This window comes from Cheilinus undulatus, linkage group 6 (genome assembly GCF_018320785.1).
Source record: "Cheilinus undulatus linkage group 6, ASM1832078v1, whole genome shotgun sequence".
Lineage (NCBI taxonomy): Eukaryota > Metazoa > Chordata > Actinopteri > Labriformes > Labridae > Cheilinus > Cheilinus undulatus.
This window is the reverse complement of record NC_054870.1, coordinates 44,789,066-44,811,007: the sequence shown is the minus strand read 5'-3', so window position 1 is coordinate 44,811,007 and position 21,942 is coordinate 44,789,066. Positions and strand designations below refer to the sequence as shown.

Sequence of the window (21,942 nt, the reverse complement as noted above, 5' to 3'; positions counted from 1 at the left end):
CTCTGAGAGCTCCAGCTGTAGTAACGCTGCAGCTGGAGCAAACGACCTGAACAGGTAGTGCTCAGGACCACCACGGTTCGCCACCACACTATAGCCTGCGTCAGGGGGACTCAAGAGGGGAAAACTCCTCCACTTTTAAAAATTGCTATGAGGCAGCAATGTTATGGGACTCTGTCTGTGTCTCTCTGTGGCTGCTTGTTCAGGTCTGTATGTCAGCCAGGTGACCAGCCATGGTTGCACCCCACCTCACACTGAATTACAGCTGGGATTGTCTCAAGCCCCCTGCGACCCTGAACGGGTTAAGCAGTATAGATAATACATGGGTGGATCAATGGATGGAGTTTTTATTTCCTGTAACTATTTATCTATTTATAAAGTTTATTGAACTAGGACAATGCACATTAAACAACATATCCACCCAGCACGTCAGTGTTAATATGCAGGAATCAACACTATAACTATCATTTGTTGTCTTGGCTCAAAATCAGTACAGAGCTGTAAACATTAGATAGGCCATTCTTCTCTTTGCTTCTAATCATTATCTGCCTGACTGTTTCAGGCACAAGCAACTTGAGAGCATCTTAGTCGTCACTCAGCAGTTCCATGAAACCCTGGAGCCGCTGAGCGAATGGCTTGCAGCTACAGAGAAACACCTCGCGAACTCTGAACCTATCGGCACTGAGACATCAAAGCTGGAAGATCAGATCGCTCAGCACAAGGTTAGAGCGTACATTATTTGTATTTGGATGTTTTCTGTCCCTTTAAGTACAACTGAATTCGGTTTCATTCATGTTGCTAGTTACTTTCAGTTTGTGCTTTTCATTTTTTCCCATTACATTTTTCATATTTTTGTTTGTGTTTTTCCATTTGTGTTGTGTGTCCTTGGTTCATTTCCCATCATCCCCGTGGTCAGGCCTTAGAGGGGGAGATAATGAATCACAGTAAAGACCTGTTTCAGGCTGTCAATCTGGGTCAGATGCTCAAAACTGTGAGCTCAGTGGATGATAAGGAGTTTGTCCAGTCCAAACTAGACACCACCCAGGCCAGTTACATAGAGCTCCAGGAGCGGTGCAGGAGGAAAGCCGAGATGCTGCAGCAGGCTCTGGCCAACGCTCAGCTGTTTGGAGAGGACGAGGTGGACCTCATGAACTGGCTGAACGAGGTCCACATGAAGCTGAGCGAGGTGTCTGTGGAGGACTACAAAATAAGTGTGCTTGAAAAGCAGATGGCTGAACAACGGGTACACGCTCCTCCTCAGGCCAAACATTATGTTGTCATTACATTTAAGTTGCATCCATCATGTTTCACTTGATTATAGTTATTTTTGTGTCACACATTGTTCACAGTGGGAAGTTTCTGTCAGTCTTGATGACTTTCTAAGGTTATGGTTTGCTTACAGGCACTGAAAAGTGACATCGAGTTGAGGAAGAAGAATGTTGACCAAGCCATTTGCAACGGGATGGAGCTTCTCAAACAAACTACAGGCATGTCTGACTTCATTACTTACAATAACAGTTCATACAGTATAATCCTACTGTCTTTGTAATTTGCATTATAAGCTCTCCTGTCTGTATAGTGAGGTGTTCTTGAAAACCTTTATCTTTTTAGATTTGTCAATGACCACATGCTTTAAAGTTTGTTTTCCAGCTATGGGCAATTCTTGAATCATAAGATTATTTTGACTTTTTGAATGGTCAATTATTTCACAGTTTGAGTTAAAAGCAAATATCAAATGTAAGTTTTATTTTCACTCTGAAGGCCAAAGAAACTTTTTTCAACTTTTTTCAAATATATACACATCACAGACACAAGTCTTTGTTGTGCTCTGATTTATTGGTTTCCAGCCTTGGGTGCCAGCTGAGATTGTCAAAACTAGCCTTTCATGTATTAACTTAATTGACACTTACACACTTATTAAACAGTTTATTTAAAGGTCTGTTCATAAAACTTTATGAAAAATGTCAGGCCACTTAGTCAGGCACACTTTTAATTCAGGTTATAATGAAAACAACAAGGTTTATGTTGTTTTTTTCCAAAATTGTGAAAAAAAAATTGTATTCAAAAGGGATCTCAGCTTTTTTACGCTAAAAGTAGGAAGGCTCTGTCACACCTGCAAACATAATAACTGCCTACAAATGTAATAAACCACAAACATAAAACAAATCTGTAGATTTAATGTGGAAGAAAGCTCCACCCTCGTCTCCTGATCTTCCTCTCAGCTGCCAGCTGAGCTGGATAACTCAGTGGATTACCCTGCCGACTTTGATATTGGAGACTGATGGTTCAAATCCCAGTCAGTGCACAAGCCAAATTCAGTTTGCACCCTTGGGCAAGGTCCTTATCTTTGGATTAAAGTGTCTGCTAAACGACATTGTAACATCAGGAGTGCCACATCCATTTCCTGATAGGGGCGGAGTCAGTCATGGCATTGACATTTAAAGTCACAGACATAGAAACAGCTCATTCTGAGCAGGGCTGAAACAGAGGGGTTTTAGACATGCAAAAATCCAATACTAGAAGGTTTTTTTTCAGCAACAGACTCCACAGGCATGTTTTGGGGACCTCTGAGACCAATATAAACATGTCTTTAAAGGGTAAAATATGTCCCCTTTAAACTCAAGTCCCATCAAAGAATAAAATCATGTCAACTGTTTTTTGCCATGAAACAAGAAGAATTTTTTTTAGCGTCTTGAAACACTGGTAGAGCCATGAATCCCAGCAAAGTGGATTAAAACTAAAACAGTGCGCTAAAGAAATAATAAATACTCTACAGTTTAGTCTCAGGAAGTTTGTACTCTGTATGTTAAAGACACAGTTACCTACTTTACTAGGGAGAGTATCAAACTTTGTTAAAAGTTAAAACAGTTTTGAGAGACCATTATTTTATCTTCAAATTTAATAAATCCCTACAAATGTCAGTTTTTTGCAATGGGCAACTGCTGTTAAATCAAATTTAATTAATTTGAACACTTTATTTTTAGGTGATGAAGTGGTTGTTATCCAAGGCAAACTGGATGGTATCAAAACAAAGTATGCTGAGATCAACTCTGCAAGTGACAGCGTGCTAAAGAAGTTGGAGAAGGTTTTGAGTCTCTCCACAAAGCTGCAGCACACCCATGAAGATCTGAGCTCCTGGCTGGAGACAGTGGAGGCTGAGACCAGAGCCTTCGCTGATCAGGAGCCAGTGGGCGAGCAGCTTGTTCATGCTCAAAGCAGGCAGAAGGTGAGAAGAATTAAATGCCAAATGAGATGCCTTATAGAGAGACTTTTTACATCCAGTACATTTCTGTATTTAATATGATTTATTCTAGGCATTACTGAAAGAGACCAAAGACAAAAAATCATCAATGGACAAGCTGAATGAGTTGAGCAGTTCACTTCTGGATCTGATTCCTTGGCACACTCGGGAGGGTCTGGACAAGATGGTGACTGAGGATAATGAACGATACAGAGCCATCTGTGACACCATCAGCCAGCAGGTCGACCAAATCAATGCTGATATACTCAAGTCACAGCAGGTAAAAAACTGCTAAACAATTCGTCTTTATTCCTCTTGAGTAAATGTTTTTTCTAGCACAGAGGTGAATTGTTTGGGGCTTTTGATACCGTTTCTTGTCTGTTTCCAGTTTGAACAGGCTGCAGACTCTGAACTCTCCTGGCTCACTGATGCTGAGAAGAAGTTGCTCTCCATGGGCGAGATCAGGCTGGAGCAGGACCAAACCACAGCCCAGCTCCAGGCACAGAAGGTTAGCCTGTTATAATATCTGTGTGTATGGATAGACACAGGCCTCCATTTCAACAAAGTACAGTAAACACAGCAGTTTTGTTTTGGAAAAGCCAGCTTAACCCACTCTTCTGGTTTTTTTAGATCTTTTCTATGGACATCATGAGGCACAAAGATACCGTGGATGATATTGTTAAAACTGGAAAGGCCATCATGAACAGCAAAAACCCAGAAGAGAAAGAAATCTTGAAGGTGATGACATTTGTTTGAAAGTTATTATCATAACTCTTTAAATTGTAAACATAAGTTAAATGGACTTCTTGCTTGTCTTTCAGGCCAAGACCCAGACTCTCCTGGAGAAATACGGCATCGTCAGTCAGCTGAACTCAGAGCGCTGTCTGCAGCTGGAGCGTGCTCAGTCTCTGGCCTCTCAGTTCTGGGAAACATACGAGGAGATGTGGCCATGGCTTCAGGAGACATTGAGCACCTTCAGCCAGCTTCCTCCCCCAGCCATCGAGTACGATGCTCTGAGGCAGCAGCTAGAGGAACTCAGGGTAAGACGCATGCAGATGCTTCAGATGTTGAGTAAAATACTTAATATGAAACTTATGAAACTTACAAGTGTCACCCCTTTTTCTAGCAAATGCGAGAGCTGATTGCTGAGCACAAACCTCACATTGATAAGATGAATAAGACGGGGCCTCAGTTACTTGAGCTCAGTCCAGTGGAGGGAGAGCCCATCAGAGAGAAATACACAGCAGCAGACCAACTCTACACCCAGCTTAAGGCTGATGTCACACAGAGAGCAGCTACCCTGGATGAGGCCATCTCCAAATCCACCCAGGTGAAACATCTTATCATTCTTGGCTCATTTTCTATACCAAAGCACATAGGATTATTCCATTTCATGACTCAGTTTCATTCTAATAGACAAAGTTTGCATTGGTTCTTGACATCCATGACAATATTTCATTCTTAAATGTTAATAAGCTGCTTTTTAGATAATTTTTTATGTTAAAATCATTATGTGATTCATTTAAAATCATAATAAGCTTTAATTTGGTTGATTTCATATCTTGAACAATGTTTTATTATCAAAACTAGACTAATCGTGATTTTCTCTATCACTCAGAATCAATGAATATTTATTAGAATAGTATTAATTCATAACCAAAGTTATCTCAAGACACTTTATAAAGTGGGAAGGTCTAGACTAGTCTAGACTGTCTCAACCCTGCTCAACCAAGAGCAACATTGTGGAGAAATACCTTTGCAAGAGCCATCTAGTAGTGAAAGTAGTGAAAAGTGGCAAAATTGGGTTAAAGTGGCAATAAAATGTGTTGAAATGGCAAAATAGTCAAAAGTGGCAAAGAAGTGGCAAAAATAAGTGAAAAGGGGCAAAAAAAGGCATAGAATGATCAAAAACTGAGTGAAAAATCAAAAAATGTGGAACAAAAGTAGTTAAAATGGACGAGAAACGGTATAAAGTGGCAAAACATGAGTGAAAAGAGAGTAAAATGGGCAAAAGTGGCATTCAGTGGAAACAGGCAGCTTAAATGGGCACGAAGATGCAAAAAATGGCAAAAAAGGAGAAAAAAATGACAAATAGCAAAAAGCAGGATAAAAGAGGCAAAAACTAGTGAAAAGGTGCAAAAAGAAGAGGCAAACTTGGGCTTAAAAAGCAGTAAAAATGGATTGAAAGTGGCAAAAAAGGGAAAAATGCAAATAAGAGCAATGGAAATATACAGACAAAAAAAATAAAGGTTGACAATTCAAGCCAACTGTATAAGAGTGGGAAACAAACTGATGTAACTTGCAATGGATAATTTCTGAGGTTAAAGTTTACCTTTTTCAAGGTTTCTGGGGAAATTATATTTTAAATTAAGACATAAAAGAGCCACAAATCATCACAAAAGAGCCATATGTGGCTCAAGAGCCACACATTGAGTATCACTGGTCTAGACTGTTCCTTCTGTTATGTTATTTATAAGAAAGGCCTACATGAATCCACCATGAGCTCAGCACTAAGCAACAATTTGCAATGAAAATCTCTTCTTTGACGGCCAGAAGCCTCAAGCAAAACCAGACTAACTTTGACATGCCATGTGTTGAAGTTAGTTTAAGTTTAACAGGGGTAGAGGGAGATGCAGAAAGAGAGAAGAGGTAAATGCAGAAATAGTTTAAGGACCATCAGGTTCTTGGTCACCTCTCTTACCAAGGCCCTTTCTTCCCTGGTTGTTCAGTTAGGCTGAGCAACCAGGTCTCCAAAACGTCCTGGTTGTGCCAAACTCCATGCACTTGAGAATTATGGAGGCCACTGTTCTTTAGGGACCTTCAGTGCAACCGATTTTTTTGTAGCCTTCCCCAGATCTCTTCCTTGTAACAATCCTGTGTCTGAGCTCTGCAGGCAGCTCCTTTAACCTCATGGCTTGGTTTTTGCTCAGATATGCATTGTCAGCTGTAAGGCCTTCTATACAAAGGTGTGAGCCTTTCCAAATCATGTCCAATCAGTTTAATTTGCCACAGGTGGACTCCAAACAAGGTGTAGAAAAATCTCAGCAAAGACTATAAATTTCAACAATAAATTGTGTTTTGGCAAAGGGTCTAAATACTTAAGTCAGTGTGATATTTCAGTTTTTATATTTTTAAAACATATGCAAAAAATTCTAAAATTCTGTTTTCACTTTGTGATGATAGGATACTGAGTGTAGGTCAATGAGAATTACAATTTTTTTTTTTACTTCATCATCAGGCTGCAACACAACTAAATTGAAAAAGGGAAGGGGGTCTGAATACTTTCTGAATATAACTGTATTTTATGAGGTATGAATACAATCTCAGGTTGCTTCCTTTCTTTTTTCTAGTTCCATGATAAAATTGATCCGATGCTTGAATCCCTGGAGCGTATTGCTGAACGTCTGCGCCAGCCTCCGTCCATCTCAGTGGAGGTAGACAAGATCAAGGAGCAGATTACAGAGAATAAGTCCGTCTCTGTGGATTTGGAGAAACTGCAGCCTTCTTATGAGACACTGAAGCAGCGAGGCGAGGAGATGATTGCTCGTTCTGAAGGAGCAGACAAAGACATTTCTGCCAAAGGTACAATGCATATTTTATATTTTTATTTGTAACAAGTTTTACTAATTTTTTTACATAACATTGTGATGATATTTCAAGCCACTGGACAGATAGTAGGATATAAAGTAATCAATAGGAAAAATGTATCAAACATGCAAAACTTCCCCAAAAAAACAGAAACATCATTGGTCAAAGTTTTACTTTGGGCTAAAATTTTGTTAACCATGTTGAAAAAACATTTCCACCAGGTGTGACTTTATTGGGAATGCCTTTCCTTTTTAAAGAAAGAGTCAAAGACTAAACCGTTTTTTCATTAAACCTGTCTGTGTGAATTTACTAGATGTTTTTCTTAAGCACTCCCAGCTGAGGCACACATACTTATATCTTCGGTCATCTGTTTATAGTCTACATCTCATGTTAATTGATTCATTGCATGTTTATTGTTATTATCACACAAGCTGTTCAAGACAAACTGGACCAGATGGTGTTCCTTTGGAGTGACATCCAGGCTCTAGTGGAGGAGCGGGAGGCTAAGCTGTTGGATGTGATGGACTTGGCAGACAAGTTCTGGTGCGACCACTGCGCTCTGATTGTCACCATCAAAGACAACCAGGACCTGCTGAGAGAGCTGGAGGAGCCTGGGGTCGATCCTTCAGTTGTTAAACAGCAGCAGGAGTTTGTCGAGGTAGACGAATCCTTCAGAATTGACTCGAGTTAATGACTTAACGTATGGGTAATTATGTTAAATGGAGCAAAAACTGCTTTCCTTTCCAACAGGGATTTAAGGAGGACATCGATGGGCTGCAGGAAGAACTTGACGTGGTCCGAAACCAGGGTGCAGAGCTGATGACTGCCTGTGGGGAACCTGATAAACCTGTGATAAAGAAAAGTCTCGATGAGGTAGCATATTACATTGATACAATCTTTATTTTAAAAATTACAGCTCAGGGGCATTGGTAAGAGTTTCTTTCTTCATAGAAAATAGTTTTAGAGTTGTTATGTGATTTTTTTCCCAGGTTAATTCTGCGTGGGAAAATCTCAATAAGACTTGGAAGGAGAGAGTGGAAGGGCTAGAAGAGGCCATGCAGGCTGCTGTGCAGTTTCAGGATGGCCTACAGGTACTTAAGCACTTCTTCACTGTGCTTACTGAAAGAAAAGTGGGGAATAACTCTCTAAACACAACCATACATGTTAAAATTGGTCATTTATTTTTCTATGTATTTGTTCTCTATAATGAAGGAGATTCATATGTATTTTTTCCCCTAACCCTTGGTTTGTCATTATTCCTACCACAAATTGTTACCCATTTAACAGAACTTCTTGTAACTGCATTTTTGTGCGTCTTTGTTTAAAACCAGTAACAGTGCATCATTTTTAGTTAGATTCAAGATCTTGGAATATTTGTCACTCAGAATGTGGATACAAACAAAAAACATTTGGCCAAACTAAAATAGTAAATGTTGCATATAAGAGTAAGATCCAGCTCTTTGTGAACAACTCTGCATTTGGTGGGTAAGTGCTCAAGATGATGACATTGATGATGTTAAGGCCACATGATGATGAAATCTGTGTTTCCTGCAGATAGATGATACTTAGGTGGCCACCCATGTATATTTACAGCAAACCAAATTTATTTGCCTGATGTTTTTTCTTCTTTATTAAAAATCCATAAATAATCTAACCCAAAGCACCAGATGAACTGTTTCATATCTCCATTGGATGGATATATTTCAGATTCATCTGGGAAAGCTCCCATTGCAACTGATTCAAAACCACTTACTCTAAGACTTTTGACAGAAAAGGAAGTTTAGAAATGGGATGGAAGTTTGAAAGCACTTAAGGGTCAAGATTATGTTTTTTGATAAGAGGCTGCACAACAGCAGCTGGAACGCAGCCTGACAAAAGAGATGTATTACAAGAGTTAAAATGCTTGACCCAGCTGAGATAAAAACATCCTTTCAAAGCCTGGGTGGAATACTGTCTGAGGGACATGTAGAGGGTCTTAGGTTTAGAACCACCTTGGATAGCTCTGCCAGAGACACTGGCTCAAACTGGTCGAAAACAGCTGAGCACATGGGAGAGACAGCTGGATCTAAGATGGTAGGACAGGGATAAAATCTAATCGAGGAAATTTTATCAATAAAAAATTAGAGAAATCTGTTGCATTAAGTGGGTGATGGAACAACTCAAGTAGAACTGCAAGGATTTAAAAGATTGTTAAAAGTATTTAAAAGGACCTGGGGTCTGTGGGTATAATTGGACACAAGATTGGAGATAAAATATGTTTTTGCTCAAGATGTGGAGAAATGCACAGACTGCAGAAATGTTAAGACCTAAAAGTGTTAAACAGTTGAACACACACAGTGAGCCAGCCTATCCTAAGTGTTTGAGAAGAAACCACAGATTACCCTGCCTTTCTCTTTTTATTGCAGTGGAGTGAAGTGAAACAACATGTTATGAGACCTATTAATTTTGAAACCGTAAACACCAACCACAGTGCTTGACTATTTTTGGCTCAGATTTAACCTTGAGTTTCAAGTTTTCCAAAGAAAAATAGACTTCACTGCGTGGCTGCTTCAGTTTTACTGAGTTTAAGGATCCTGTTCTGACTCTTTTAACTCTATAGTTCTATACTACAGGGTTTGAGTTTCATTTTTTTGTCTACTCCTTAATTTGTCAAGCTCATACAGTTACTGTGGACCCACGCCACTAGATGAAACATGACTCCATGTGCAAAGCTTTGTTTTCTCTCAGTAACAACGGTTTCCTACCTTGTTTTCAGGGTATGTTTGACTGGGTGGACATTCTTGAGAGCAAACTGGATTCAATGTCTCCTGTAGGCACAGACCTGGAAACTGTCAAGCAGCAGATGGTCGAGCTCAAGGTACATCATCTTTTATTTGTTTTATACTTCACATACATCAGCCCTGGCTTGTTTAATAACAGATCTACTGTATTTATTGTTACCGGAGATGTTTATAGTGACTGCTTTAATCATAACCTGCCCAAGTTTCCTATTTGCTCCTAGTAAAAAAGCTAAGGGTTAAAATAGTCAGATGGTTTCATGCACATAAAGACAAATTTTGTGCTGAAAAGGCACAGAAAGCAGGGCAGGATGTATTGTCCATAAAGCTTTGTGTTTCTGTTGACTGAATGGGTGTACCACTGCGTGTTTCAGGAGTTTAAAGGAGAGGCGTACCAGCTGCAAATTGAGATGGAGCGCCTCAACCACCAGGCAAGCCTCCTGCTGAAGAAGGTGACAGAAGAGTCTGACCGCTGCGCCATCCAGGAGCCTATGTCTGAGCTCAAGATGCTCTGGGACAACCTGGATGAGAAGATCATCAGCAGACAGGTCAGGAAAGAAGAGACCACTCAGAGGAACTTCATTTATAGATAAATTAAACCTTGCTTGGGAAATGGTGGTATCTAGACATAAAAAGATATGTGATGGCTTATAAATATTGTTCACTGCTGTCATGTGCTTTTTTAATGTGCTGATACGAATCTTCTATTGAAGATTCTACCACTTAGGCTCCTAATGGACCAAAAAAACAGCCTCAACAATGAGTCCATAGTATTGTGGAATGTGTTGTGTTGTATCCGGGTCAAATGCTTTCACTCAATATCTAATGGTTTAATCTGTCATTAATCCAGCACAAACTGGAGGGAGGCCTTCTGGCACTGGGTCAGTTTCAGCACGCACTGGACGAGCTACTGGCCTGGATGAGCAACACGGAGGAGCTTCTGAATGAGCAGAGGAAGGCTGGAGGAGACCCCAAAGCTATTGAGATAGAGCTCGCCAAGCACCATGTAAGAAGCCACACACAACATTTCATGTAACACCTGGAAATAAAACAAGGGAACCACAGATTTTTCACATTTTTTGTATTGTTATTCCAAAATGAGCATTCACGCATAGGTTTAGTGTTGTCCTTGTGCCCCAATTTATCCTGACATTCTGTCATCCCTATATCCTAGGTTCTCCAAAATGACGTTCTGGCTCATAAGGCCACAGTTGAGACAGTCAATAAGGCCGGTAATGATCTTGTGGCATCCAGCGCTGGAGAGGAAGCTTCAAGTCTTCAGAGCAAACTGGAAAACCTCAACCAGAGGTGGAAAACCATCCTGGAGAAGACAACGCAGAGAAAGCAGCAACTGGAGAGTGCTCTGCTTCAGGTATAGATAATATTTCCATCAGGACTTAATCAGCTGGGGACATATTTGTCTTTATTTGGGATTTTATAAGCCGTAATAGATCCTTTTCTCCCCGCAGAGCAGGAATGTCATGTGAGAGCAACAATTTGTTTTGGAGGAGTTTCCTCCCTGCCTCATTCCTTTGGCTTCCTGAGGAGTTTTTCTTCATAACTTTGACATTTTGCTGGGGGGATTTGATGTGGGAGGGTTATTCAGGAAATGTTTTGGAAGTCTGTTGACAGGGTTTTAATAATGACAGTCTGGAGTATTCTTCTGAAGAAACTACCAAAAAATTAAATGAAAAATGTGTTTTAGCACCTAGTTTATTCCCAGACGGACAGATAGCTTACTAGTCTTTTTAAGGAAAGTAAAATGTCACAGCAGCTACAGTCACAGTGAAGACCCCACATTTTACACTGGACTTGAGTATCCTAGTTCTGTCAGGTTTTTTTGAGTATCCCGGTTTGTATACATTTTCAGAAACCAGAATATGCCAGTATCCCAAGTTTAAGATACCGGTTTTGCTACCTGGAGAACTCAGAAAGAAAACGTGATACCATGCCATGCAGGCCTATACACCTTATCCTGTTTTCTGACAGCTGTAGATTACCTGTGCAGGCGCAACTTTGATTAAACTGTTCATTTAACTTCAGATACTTTGAAATACATTGGATGTGTGGTGGAGGAACAGCTGGTCTGCTCCATTCAGAGATAAAGAGTGACAGTCAGACTGCTGTGTCTGCAGCGGATCAGTTGATTTTTCAGCCATTAATAAACCGTGAGCAAAGGTTGCTGTGGAGCCAGAGAATGACCAGTGACACTACGAGTTATGGAGAGTTAAAGCTCTTTGAGCTTTAGATGGATAGACAGCACTCGGTAAGCATCCTGCTCAGTCTGTCAACACGTCCCAGGCCTGAAATGTAGAAATGATAACCCAGGTAATTTCAAAGTAAACTTTGTTAGGGATTTATAATAATCATTGCATTCCCCTCATGGTCACAAGAATTTAAAACATTAAGTAATGTAAGCTTTTCATTTGAGAAACCCTTTCACCTCTTCCTATCCTCTCAGTCATTTTTCTGCAGTTGTTTTGCTACTTGTACTGAAGTTAAGCGCGAGTTCTTAGTGTAAATAAGATCGTTTCTAAAAGCCAACTCTTGTATGACAAGTTTCATAACTCCTGAACAGGCATGGCAAACAGCCTGAAAAATTAAGAGTAATATGGCTGTTTTATGGAACCTTTCCTTGCAAAAAACACAGATAAGCCTGTGCAGATATGATGCAGTGATCAGATACCAGGATGCTAATATTTCTCATGCATACGTGGAAATGAGTAACCAAGTTTATCTGAGCACATGTAAACACAGAATCCTAAATATGAGCAAAACAGCGACAAGGCTCATAACCAGGGTACTTAAGTCCATAAAAACACACTGGCTGAGTATGAAAACATTTAGGCACTTAAAAAATATTACTAAGGTAAGTTCATGAAAAGAAAAGAAAACTCACAAATCAGACAAAAAATAACAAACAAATGTTTAAAAGAGGTCAAGTGTGAATGTGGCATGTAACGTCTAAAACACTTAAAAACTCAAAAGTGAATACAGTGCAAAAAATGTTTATGCACACATGTATGGCTGTGAAAAACAAGGACTTTCTGTATCATCCAGCCCTGACTCTTGGTGTATTCATCCCAGTTCAATTGTAACAGTTCTATATTTAAATTTAAAATAAGATGCATTTTCTTTACTGCGACTTGTGAGCTCAATTCATTATATTTTAGGCTTTGAGTTCACTCATTCTGCAGCAATAGAAGCTAAATGAATCCAAAGAATTAATAACTCAGACATCCTCCTCTCTGAGCCATAGGTTGCCAACAATGCGTTTGTGTGACACCTTTTGTCCTGACTCAGGTTGTATTGTGTTGTAGGCCCAAGGTTTCCATGGTGAGATCGAAGATATGCAGCAATGGCTGAAAGACACAGAACGTCAGCTGTTGGCATCAAAGGCTGTGGGAGGCTTACCAGACACGGCTCGGGAGCAGCTTAACGCCCATCTGGTATGTGTTTAACAATATGAAAGGCCGCATACAGATGGCAGCCTTGTAAGGAGACGACTACGTCTTTTCTGTGTTTTATCTGAAGTGTGAAAATTAAATGACACTGCAAAATACACAACTTGCATCCCCCCTGCAGGAGAAAACAAAAAAACCTTTAAAGCATTTCAAATTGATTAAGCCATGTCAGACTGTAATGAATCTAGGAATGTTTACCGTCTTTGTTTTCTCTTTCATTTAATAGAGAAACTCAAGACAGATTCACAACAAACTCTCACCCCAGAGAAGCAATAGTATTGACCAAAAATAACAACATTGATGAAAGAAATAGTAGACAGAATAGTAATATGAAACTTTGTGGGAACAGTCTCGAAGACCTGCATTGTGTTCATTCCTTCACCGTTATTGGACCAAATTTGGACACAAAAATAATAAAGTGCACTGACATGTTATTCTCGCACACTTTGGTTATTGCAGATCATTCAGTACAATTCAATTTAATTTTTTATATGAATGTGATGAGACAGCATTGCCAAAGTACCAATGTTTAAGATCCAGAAAGAAAGACAGAGAGAAAGAAAAGGTGCCATTGAAATAAAAAAGGACCACTTACTGCATGTTTTACAGTGTGTACATTGTGTCTTGTGTATTTGTGGGTGAAATCACCCACTCTGTGGTAAAGTTACTGTTTTTCTGTTTAAATCTGCATCTGTTATGTTGGTTCTTTCATGCATCATTTTGTGCAAGTATTGTTTTTGTTTTTATTTTCATGTGTTTGTTAGTGAGTTCTAGTTTTTCTTAGGATGTATGTGTGGGTGGTGTCTATTCCTTGACAGTGGTTCACACCACATCTTCCATCAAAAAGTAAGCAGTCTCTAAGCCTATCAACAGTCATCATCTATCATTGTCTTATAATGACAGATGCAAAATTCCTCTATAATTCAGCCAGTGGTTACAGATAAAGACTTCCAGTTAAGACTTCCTTAACTTGTGTCTGCAATGTAAACATCATCATTTCTTGGCCCATGACACCCAACCTGACATTCATGATAGCCTGTTTCATCTATTGACTGCATGGATATATTCCATATATATCTGGGAGACCAGATAGATCCGCCACATGTACGAGCCAATCAGAGCAACAGGACAAAATATGGTAGGGGACATGCACTGCTCTGGTAGAAGCCTGAGCTTGGCAGACAGGCACCATAATTTATGAGCAGTGGAGCTTGTTGGTGGATAAAACTCATGCAGTGGCCAGTCGGGAGAAGTGCAAAAACATCTTTTGTGTGGCTTTGAGCTCTTGTTTTAACAGAGAAATGTGGTCCCGTTCTGATGAAACTTTTTTACTAAAGCTACATCTGAGCTAAATGCTACACCAGTGGCAGCCATCACTACCAGCTTGCAGTACAATGTAGCGCTGCCCATAGCTCCTGCCTCGCTCTCCTCAATGACACCGATGGTCAGGTCCGTTCTCAGACCTGGAACAGTTGTTAAAGTTTGGGGCTTTGCAAGATGTATCTGCCTGATGAGAGACATGGAGTCTGGTTAATCCATCTACTTTGCAAGGTTATCCCAGAGTAGTGCTGGTTTATCTTTTCTTGTGCATCTCAGTTCAACAGCAAGCATGAAGTAAAACAGCAGCTTTACTTGAGTCATTTTAGAGGTATGAACCTGAAAAAGAAACTAATTTAGGCTCAGTCCCTTTTTTTTAACTTTTACCCTTATTCCTATCCTTGTTTTCAAGGGCTTCCCTACCCTTCGTAAAAGAAGTACAAGGGTTATGGGGCATCACTATGACCGATCCAAACCTGCTACACCAAACTTTATAATACTAATAATATAATAATAATATAATACCTTGGAGCAACAGCATGGACAGGCATGTTGTGAGTGGACAGCTAAATCTAACAGTCCTTCTCCTGCTGGTGGAAGAAAATAATTCTTACTGAAGTGCAACCATTTAATGCCATTGACTCCAAATGCTGCATCATCAGCTGTAGACGTGCCCTCAAACAGGTAGCTCAGTTGTGGTGGAAAAGGAAATCCCCTACTGTGCTGGGCTGACGTGCCGAGTCAAATCAAGTTGAGCCACACTGCTCCATGTGATGGAAAATCCCCATTTGTAATGAATTCCTATCCCATTAAATAGATGACCATTGTCCCAGATAAATCAACGGTCATCAACAATGGCATAAACAGACGCAGTTAAGTTACTGGACAGTTCTGCTACAAGCAACATTTTAAAATGCTTGTTAGAAATAAAATAACCATTATTCTTGGAACAACATTAAATTATGATATTGGATGGTTCTTTGAATTTTCAAATCTTAATTTTGTAAAAACTGAGGAAGTTTGTACCACTCTGTGGACACTTTAGCAGCCATCTAGCCAATGGTTTCCAAGCACTTGGTTTGGAGTGTGCTTCTGGAAAATCTCAATTTGAAAGGCAATGTAGCCCTAACACTTCACACTGCTCCCCCATTCCTACAAGAGTTGGGACACCTTACCCCTAGACATGAACATCCAAGACGTCGTGGTAGGGCTAAGTGGTAGTTGCAAGTTGTGAATGCAAGCTTCGCCAAGTCATTCCTCAAGAGAAGGAAACTTTTCAAGTGGTTGTTGAACAAATGAAATCCATCACCTCTGATGCATTTCAGGTAGTCAGGAAATTGCAACACTGATTGGCTTCTATGGCAGTCATTAAGCTAATGTGCAGATATCTGTTTGAAAAGATGAATAAATCATGGCGCACCGGTAGTCGAGTGGTTAAGGCACGCGCCATGTATGCAGGCGACCTGGGTTCGAATCTGGCCCGTAGCACTATGTCCTGCATGTCTCTCCCTGCTCTCTTCCCTCTTTCCGACTCTATCCACTGTCCTATCTAATAAAGTCAAAAAGGCCAAAAATAAATCTTAAAAAAAAAAAAAAAAGATGAATAAATCATGATTATAATACTGCTAATGGGAGCTGGTATGACTAGATGCAGATTGGGATTTGCCTGCTTTCCTCTTTTTATGGACAGATTTTCCTGTATTCACAAAAACCTGCTAATGTGTAACTGATCACTCCAGCTTGGACTACAAATGTACTACATCAGACATATTTCTCATGCTGAAAATCCAGACCCATACAGATTAAACATTTTCAATAGAATTTGTAAATAGAGATTACACACTTGGTATCATCTTTCACACTTTGGTATCACCCTCATGTCATCGAAAACTAGAGTCAGTCTGTAATTTAGTCTGTTTTCATGAAGCCATCGCTCATCTTGTGTCTTTGTCTTCATTTCTTTAGGAGTTGTGTTCTGCCTTGGAGGTGAAGGAGGAGCTGTATCAGGAGCTGATGAACAAGGGTCAGCAGCTGCTCGCCGTGACGCCTGAGGGCCCTGACAGCAACATGGAGCAGGACCTCTCCAACCTCAAGGACAAATGGGAATCCGTGCAGGGGAAGGTCGCTGAGAGAAAGGTATGCAGACAGAGCTGTGGTGAGAACAGCAACTTAATGAATCACAACTTCAGCTTTCAGTCCCTGAGTGAGATTGCTGAAAGACACTTGAGCCATGACTGTGTAGATGTAAGCCTCTAATCCCGGTGCTGGTAATGAACGGTGTAAGAAGGGAAAGGATGTGGTTACACACTGTAGATCACAGCAGGAGTGTTACTGTCTGAGTCAGAACAACCGTCGGTCTTGTCTCATACGTTTCCATGGTGGAATGTTAATAAATTATAGAGGAAAAGACATAAAAGAGCCAAAATAAAGATGATTGATATTGTTTTTTGACTCTAGTTTACTGTTCCTTTGGAGAATTTTCCAACTTTTCTGTCTAAAATATATAAACACCATTTCATGTGGCAAAAAAATAAATCCTCATCCCCGTTATACTCTACTTCCAGATATGGAGTTGCTCTTTCTGGCGGCTCCACAGTTTGCTTTGCTTCCTATTTACTTTGGTCCAGGTCCAGGGAATTCAAAGTCCACTAGATCTGCACAGAGCTGCAGCTGCTGGCCAAACTCTGCAGCAATGTGACACCACTTTAGCCCAGTGTACTCTATTTTTAAGCAGAAAGAAGCACTGCAATAATGAAATAAGAACTGACTATGAAAATACAGTTCCATATTTAGCCTGACTCCAAACATGACCTCCAACAAATGAGTGAAACACATTATAACTCTCATCATATCAGTAATTTTATTTACACCAGGGCCCTCAGCTGTAACAAATGGATGTTTTTCAGCGATGGAGTCACTCTGAATGTTTCTCTCATTCAATTAAAAGCTCATCATTCCCTCTCCGGAGACGTTGACTTCCTCTGTCTAAACAGAGGTCATGTTTGGCACAACTGATGTGTAATTGTTTTATCCAGTGTTGTAGCAACCTAGCGGCTTGTTTTCAGCATTGTGTGATGTTATACAGGTATAAATAGTGCTCTGTTTAGACTGAAAAGGTAACAGGATTATTTCCATGAATGATCAGAAAGCACTGACAATGTCTTTTTGTCTTCAGGTGAAATTAGAGGAAGCCCTGACGCTGGCCACAGATTTCCACAACTCTCTCCAGGACTTCATCAACTGGCTCACACAGGCCGAGCAGACACTGAACATGGTTTCCCCCGCGTCCCTTATGCTGGAGACCATCATGTTTCAGATTGATGAGCACAAGGTAATTTTTGCAAAAACAATTAGGTTACACAGCTTTGCTGTGAAATGATTCTCACTTTCAAATACAATGGCATGTGATATATGATAGCACATTTACAGAAGATAAAATAACATATGAATACATTACAAAAAAAACCCTGAAATATGAATAATAAAATCTGTACATGTAACGCAACCCAGCCACCTCCCTCCCTCACTTTGATATTACCCACAGCATCACCCAAGCAAGCACTGTAATGCTTAACTCTTGTAATTGCAGTTGCATAGTTAAATCAGTGTAACGTTAAATTATTAAAACAGGAAAATATAAAAGATTTAGCAAGAGGACTGTTGATACTGATATTATGCTGATAATACAGCCAACATAATTAGCTTGACAATCACAAGAGCCGTTATAAGAGCCCAGGCACCAAAAACCAAACGGGCATGAATTTAGACAAGACGGACCAGAGATGAAATATGACGCATGTCAGTCTGTCGTAAACTTAGGGAGCAGTTTTTATTTGGTCGCCGATTTTCAGAGTAACATGAATAAAGAGAAATGACTAAATTATTTTCATAATTAAAATAGAATTGCGGGTCTTTGCTACACATGCTGTCTTAGAAGCTGTCACTCCAAACCCCCCCACCTCCCCTTGTCTTCATGCCACCCTCAGTGACATCTGCAGACGTCTTCTGGCTTGACATTGTTGTAGGGAGTGAGCAATTGGTGCCTGACTCTGAGTTATACTGAAATAAAAATTGCACCATGATGTCTGTGATATCAATCAAACATCTGTAAATGTTGGCTTCATCAAAGCCTTTGGAAATGCTGAGAAGAAGTCTCATGTTTTATATGTGGGTTGCTTGGTAAGGAAAGCTTAAAAATAAACAAATACAGACTTCTTAAAAAGTTATATGACTTTTAGAGTGATGATTTTATGGTTTACACCAATAACATATTAGTCACTGTGGGAGCTTAATACCTCCACAAAGGTGACTAAACATTAAACACTTTGACTCTTTTACATTCATTTTTGCTTATTACATTGCTCACTCTGTAATTCATACCAAGCTTGTCTTTGTAGTATTAAAGTTCTGCCACAGCTTCGATGGAGTTCCTTTATCCTCTTTCAAAATAAAAGTCAGTTTTTATCTGAACAGGAAGTAAGCATCTCCTAGTTCAAAACAGTGAAGACAGTGCAAAAATATTTAAAGCACAACAAAGAATAATTTCCTGAGATAATCTTTACTTTAATAGTTTACCTTAAATGGATTATGTACAAATACTGTATTTCTTTTTACCACATTAGTTTGATTGCATTTTCTTACAATTGCATTTTTCCTTCAGGATTTTCCTAACCAAATATTAAAAAGTTCACAGCTTAATCCACTGCACTAATGAAAAACAGCTCAATCATTAGATAAGGGTTTATAAAACAGATCAAAACAAGTTCCACATTACAACAAGAATAAAACCCTGCCGTTGAATTATAACATCAGATATAGTAGTCCAACAAAAAAATATAAAATAGCACAATGGTCAAATGGGATTTTTTTTTTTTTTTTACTTATAATGTGACTTTACAGCAGTATATGATATTTTGGAAGTTTGGGTCCCAAGAGCACAAACTTCTAAATTTGGTCTCTAGCTCAACAAGTTTGGGAGCTCATAATGAAAGCACTGAAAAGAGATGGACAGGATTTATAAAATCCTATTTAAAGCTTACTAATTCAATATTCACCTTCTCCATTTAGCCAGCTATGACCTCATAGCTGGACAAGACATTCAGTAAATTCCTACTTAACATACTGATTACTTCATTTGCATTAACTGCTAACCTCCTCCTCGCTCTGCCCTGTGCTATCTGCAGATGTTTGTTACCGAGGTGAACTCCCACAGGGAACACATCATCGAGCTAGACAAAACAGGCACACACTTGAAATACTTCAGCCAGAAACAGGATGTGGTCCTGATCAAGAACCTGCTGCTGAGCGTGCAGGGCCGCTGGGAGAAGCTGGTGCAGCGCTCTGTTGAGCGTGGCCGTCTGCTTGATGACGCCAGGAAGAGAGCGAAACAGGTAATCCTCTGTGCATTTACAGCATATACCACCTGTTAAATAACCACACTGCTGTTAAATCTTTTTATTATCACTGTAAATCTGAGGTATTTTATTTTACGCTTGTTTCATGTTCTGTGTGCAGCATTAGTATGGGCCCTCTTCTCTTTCTTGGCCTGGAAACCTGATTGTGTAAACATTGAACAAACCGCAGCAATAAATCAAATGAAATCATACCTTTTCAAAACGCCTTACACTGCGTTTGTTTTTTCATCCTTCATTAGTTCCATGAAACTTGGAATAAACTGATGGAATGGCTGGACGAATCGGAGAAGACCCTGGACTCAGAAGTGGAGATTGCCAACGATCCGGACAAAATAAAGATTCAGCTGGCGCAACACAAGGTGTGGAATCATCATCATATCTTGGTTTACTGGAGAAAGAATGACTGTTAAAATAACCAGATACCTTTTACAGCATCTCCACTTTCATTCATTTCACAGAAACAGCGTCTGCATCATATCCACTTTTTATGAGTCAGAGTTATGAGGCTGCTTTTACACGCTGCATGTTTATGTGTGATATGTTTAGTGAAAGCTATTTATGGGGATAACAGTATCTGCTGAGTGCATTAGTCGTGCATTTGCTTGCATTTCAGACTACTCAGCCCCCTCTTGTTGTCTCTACAGTGTTATGCGGGAATGTTGTACTAATCCTATCATAATCCTGGGATGGACCAAGTGTATCAAGGGATGACCTTGCTTTTGGATACTTTTAATCCCTTGGTAGCAGTGGCTTTTGAGTTTTGACCCCTTTTTGTTTCTGTTAAAGGATAGTGTCTTCTTAATCGCATAACACACGCAGATTAAGAATTAAGATGCAGTCTGACATGCCAGCAGTAACAGCAAGAAAATCCTCAGAGATGTAACCTTACACATCTAAAGACAGAGACTGATAAAGCCAGCTTTTTTACGTTCTAAATGCAGTAAAATGGATGTTGGTTGGACCGTACACTTCTTGACAACGTCTCTCATATTCAGGAGTTCCAAAAGGCCTTGGGCAGCAAACACTCTGTGTATGACACCACCACTCGAACAGGGAGGGCCCTAAAAGACAAGACCTCCCTCCAGGATGATAATCAGAAGCTGGACGACATGCTGAGCGAACTGAGGGATAAATGGGACACTGTTTGTGGGAAGTCAGTGGAAAGGTAAGCATGCAAAGAATCAGAATCAGCGTTTAAGTCAGGTCATGCATTTTTGTTTTTTAATTTTGCATAATAATCATAGAAATATGAAGAAAATTGGAAGCAACGTAAACAGCATTTAATAAGTGGAATACACCCTATTTTAAAGGAAAAATCTGCAGAGTTTGTGCAGAATTTGTGAGACCTCTTTATTCATTGTTAATAAATTCTATTCTCCTGCAGACAAAACAAGCTGGAGGAGGCCCTGTTGTTCTCAGGCCAGTTTACTGACGCTCTCCAGGCTCTCATTGACTGGCTGTACAGAGTGGAGCCTCAGCTGGCTGAGGACCAGCCCGTACATGGAGACATAGACCTTGTTCTCAACCTGATAGACAACCACAAGGTAACAAAAGACACCTGACCCACAAAAGAAGCATGACCTGATCTCTAAAAATACCACACTTTGTTGGTCTGCCAGTTAGAAGCTGGCTTTGAAAAAAGGGTCTTTGGTGGCAGTATAGAAAATTAATTCAAACATGAACCACCCTGTGATTTTTTGTTGATTGTTTCTTATTACAATAAAAATAATGGACTTTAAAGGCACATCAAACAGGAAGCATTGTGGTACTTTTCCACTAAGAACCAGTGTTCTTTGAAGTTTTCTGTGAAGCTACTGGTGTGTTTGCTCATTTTACAGTGTTTGATTAATGATGACTATTACTACACCACCAAAACAAGTTTCTCTTGTTTCTGGTGCACCAACAGCTGGGCTTTTTTAAAGCTGAATCTAAGCACATTTTTCCTGTGGACCTACTTAAATTAAATATGAGAAAGATGGGTGCTGGTTTAGCACAGTGGATAGAGAGGGGGCCCATATACAGAGGTTATAGTCCTCAAAGCACTGGTTGAAGGGTTGATTCCCAGTCCTTGCACTGTTTGGTGCATGTCACCTCTACTTTCTCTCCCCATATTTCCTGTGTCTCTTCAGCTGCCCTGTCTAAAT

The 21,942-nt window shown here is 39.9% G+C and overlaps 1 protein-coding gene across 15 annotated transcripts in view; it reads left to right on the top strand.

The window, feature by feature from the left end:
- Positions 1 to 21,942, top strand: part of dst (dystonin) — a 172,688-nt gene that overhangs the window by 135,042 nt on the left and 15,704 nt on the right. For all 15 annotated transcript variants that reach the window (XM_041788873.1, XM_041788874.1, XM_041788870.1 and 12 more), the window contains 24 exons: positions 560 to 719; positions 914 to 1,240; positions 1,400 to 1,484; positions 2,982 to 3,223; positions 3,312 to 3,518; positions 3,627 to 3,746; positions 3,869 to 3,976; positions 4,060 to 4,278; positions 4,365 to 4,568; positions 6,589 to 6,820; positions 7,258 to 7,484; positions 7,577 to 7,699; positions 7,816 to 7,917; positions 9,582 to 9,683; positions 9,978 to 10,151; positions 10,454 to 10,609; positions 10,778 to 10,975; positions 12,924 to 13,052; positions 16,350 to 16,520; positions 17,560 to 17,715; positions 19,568 to 19,774; positions 20,038 to 20,157; positions 20,794 to 20,963; positions 21,183 to 21,342. In XM_041788873.1, the coding sequence (XP_041644807.1) occupies positions 560 to 719; positions 914 to 1,240; positions 1,400 to 1,484; positions 2,982 to 3,223; positions 3,312 to 3,518; positions 3,627 to 3,746; positions 3,869 to 3,976; positions 4,060 to 4,278; positions 4,365 to 4,568; positions 6,589 to 6,820; positions 7,258 to 7,484; positions 7,577 to 7,699; positions 7,816 to 7,917; positions 9,582 to 9,683; positions 9,978 to 10,151; positions 10,454 to 10,609; positions 10,778 to 10,975; positions 12,924 to 13,052; positions 16,350 to 16,520; positions 17,560 to 17,715; positions 19,568 to 19,774; positions 20,038 to 20,157; positions 20,794 to 20,963; positions 21,183 to 21,342 (4,099 nt within the window). The remainder of the gene's footprint in view (positions 1 to 559; positions 720 to 913; positions 1,241 to 1,399; positions 1,485 to 2,981; positions 3,224 to 3,311; positions 3,519 to 3,626; positions 3,747 to 3,868; positions 3,977 to 4,059; positions 4,279 to 4,364; positions 4,569 to 6,588; positions 6,821 to 7,257; positions 7,485 to 7,576; positions 7,700 to 7,815; positions 7,918 to 9,581; positions 9,684 to 9,977; positions 10,152 to 10,453; positions 10,610 to 10,777; positions 10,976 to 12,923; positions 13,053 to 16,349; positions 16,521 to 17,559; positions 17,716 to 19,567; positions 19,775 to 20,037; positions 20,158 to 20,793; positions 20,964 to 21,182; positions 21,343 to 21,942) is intronic.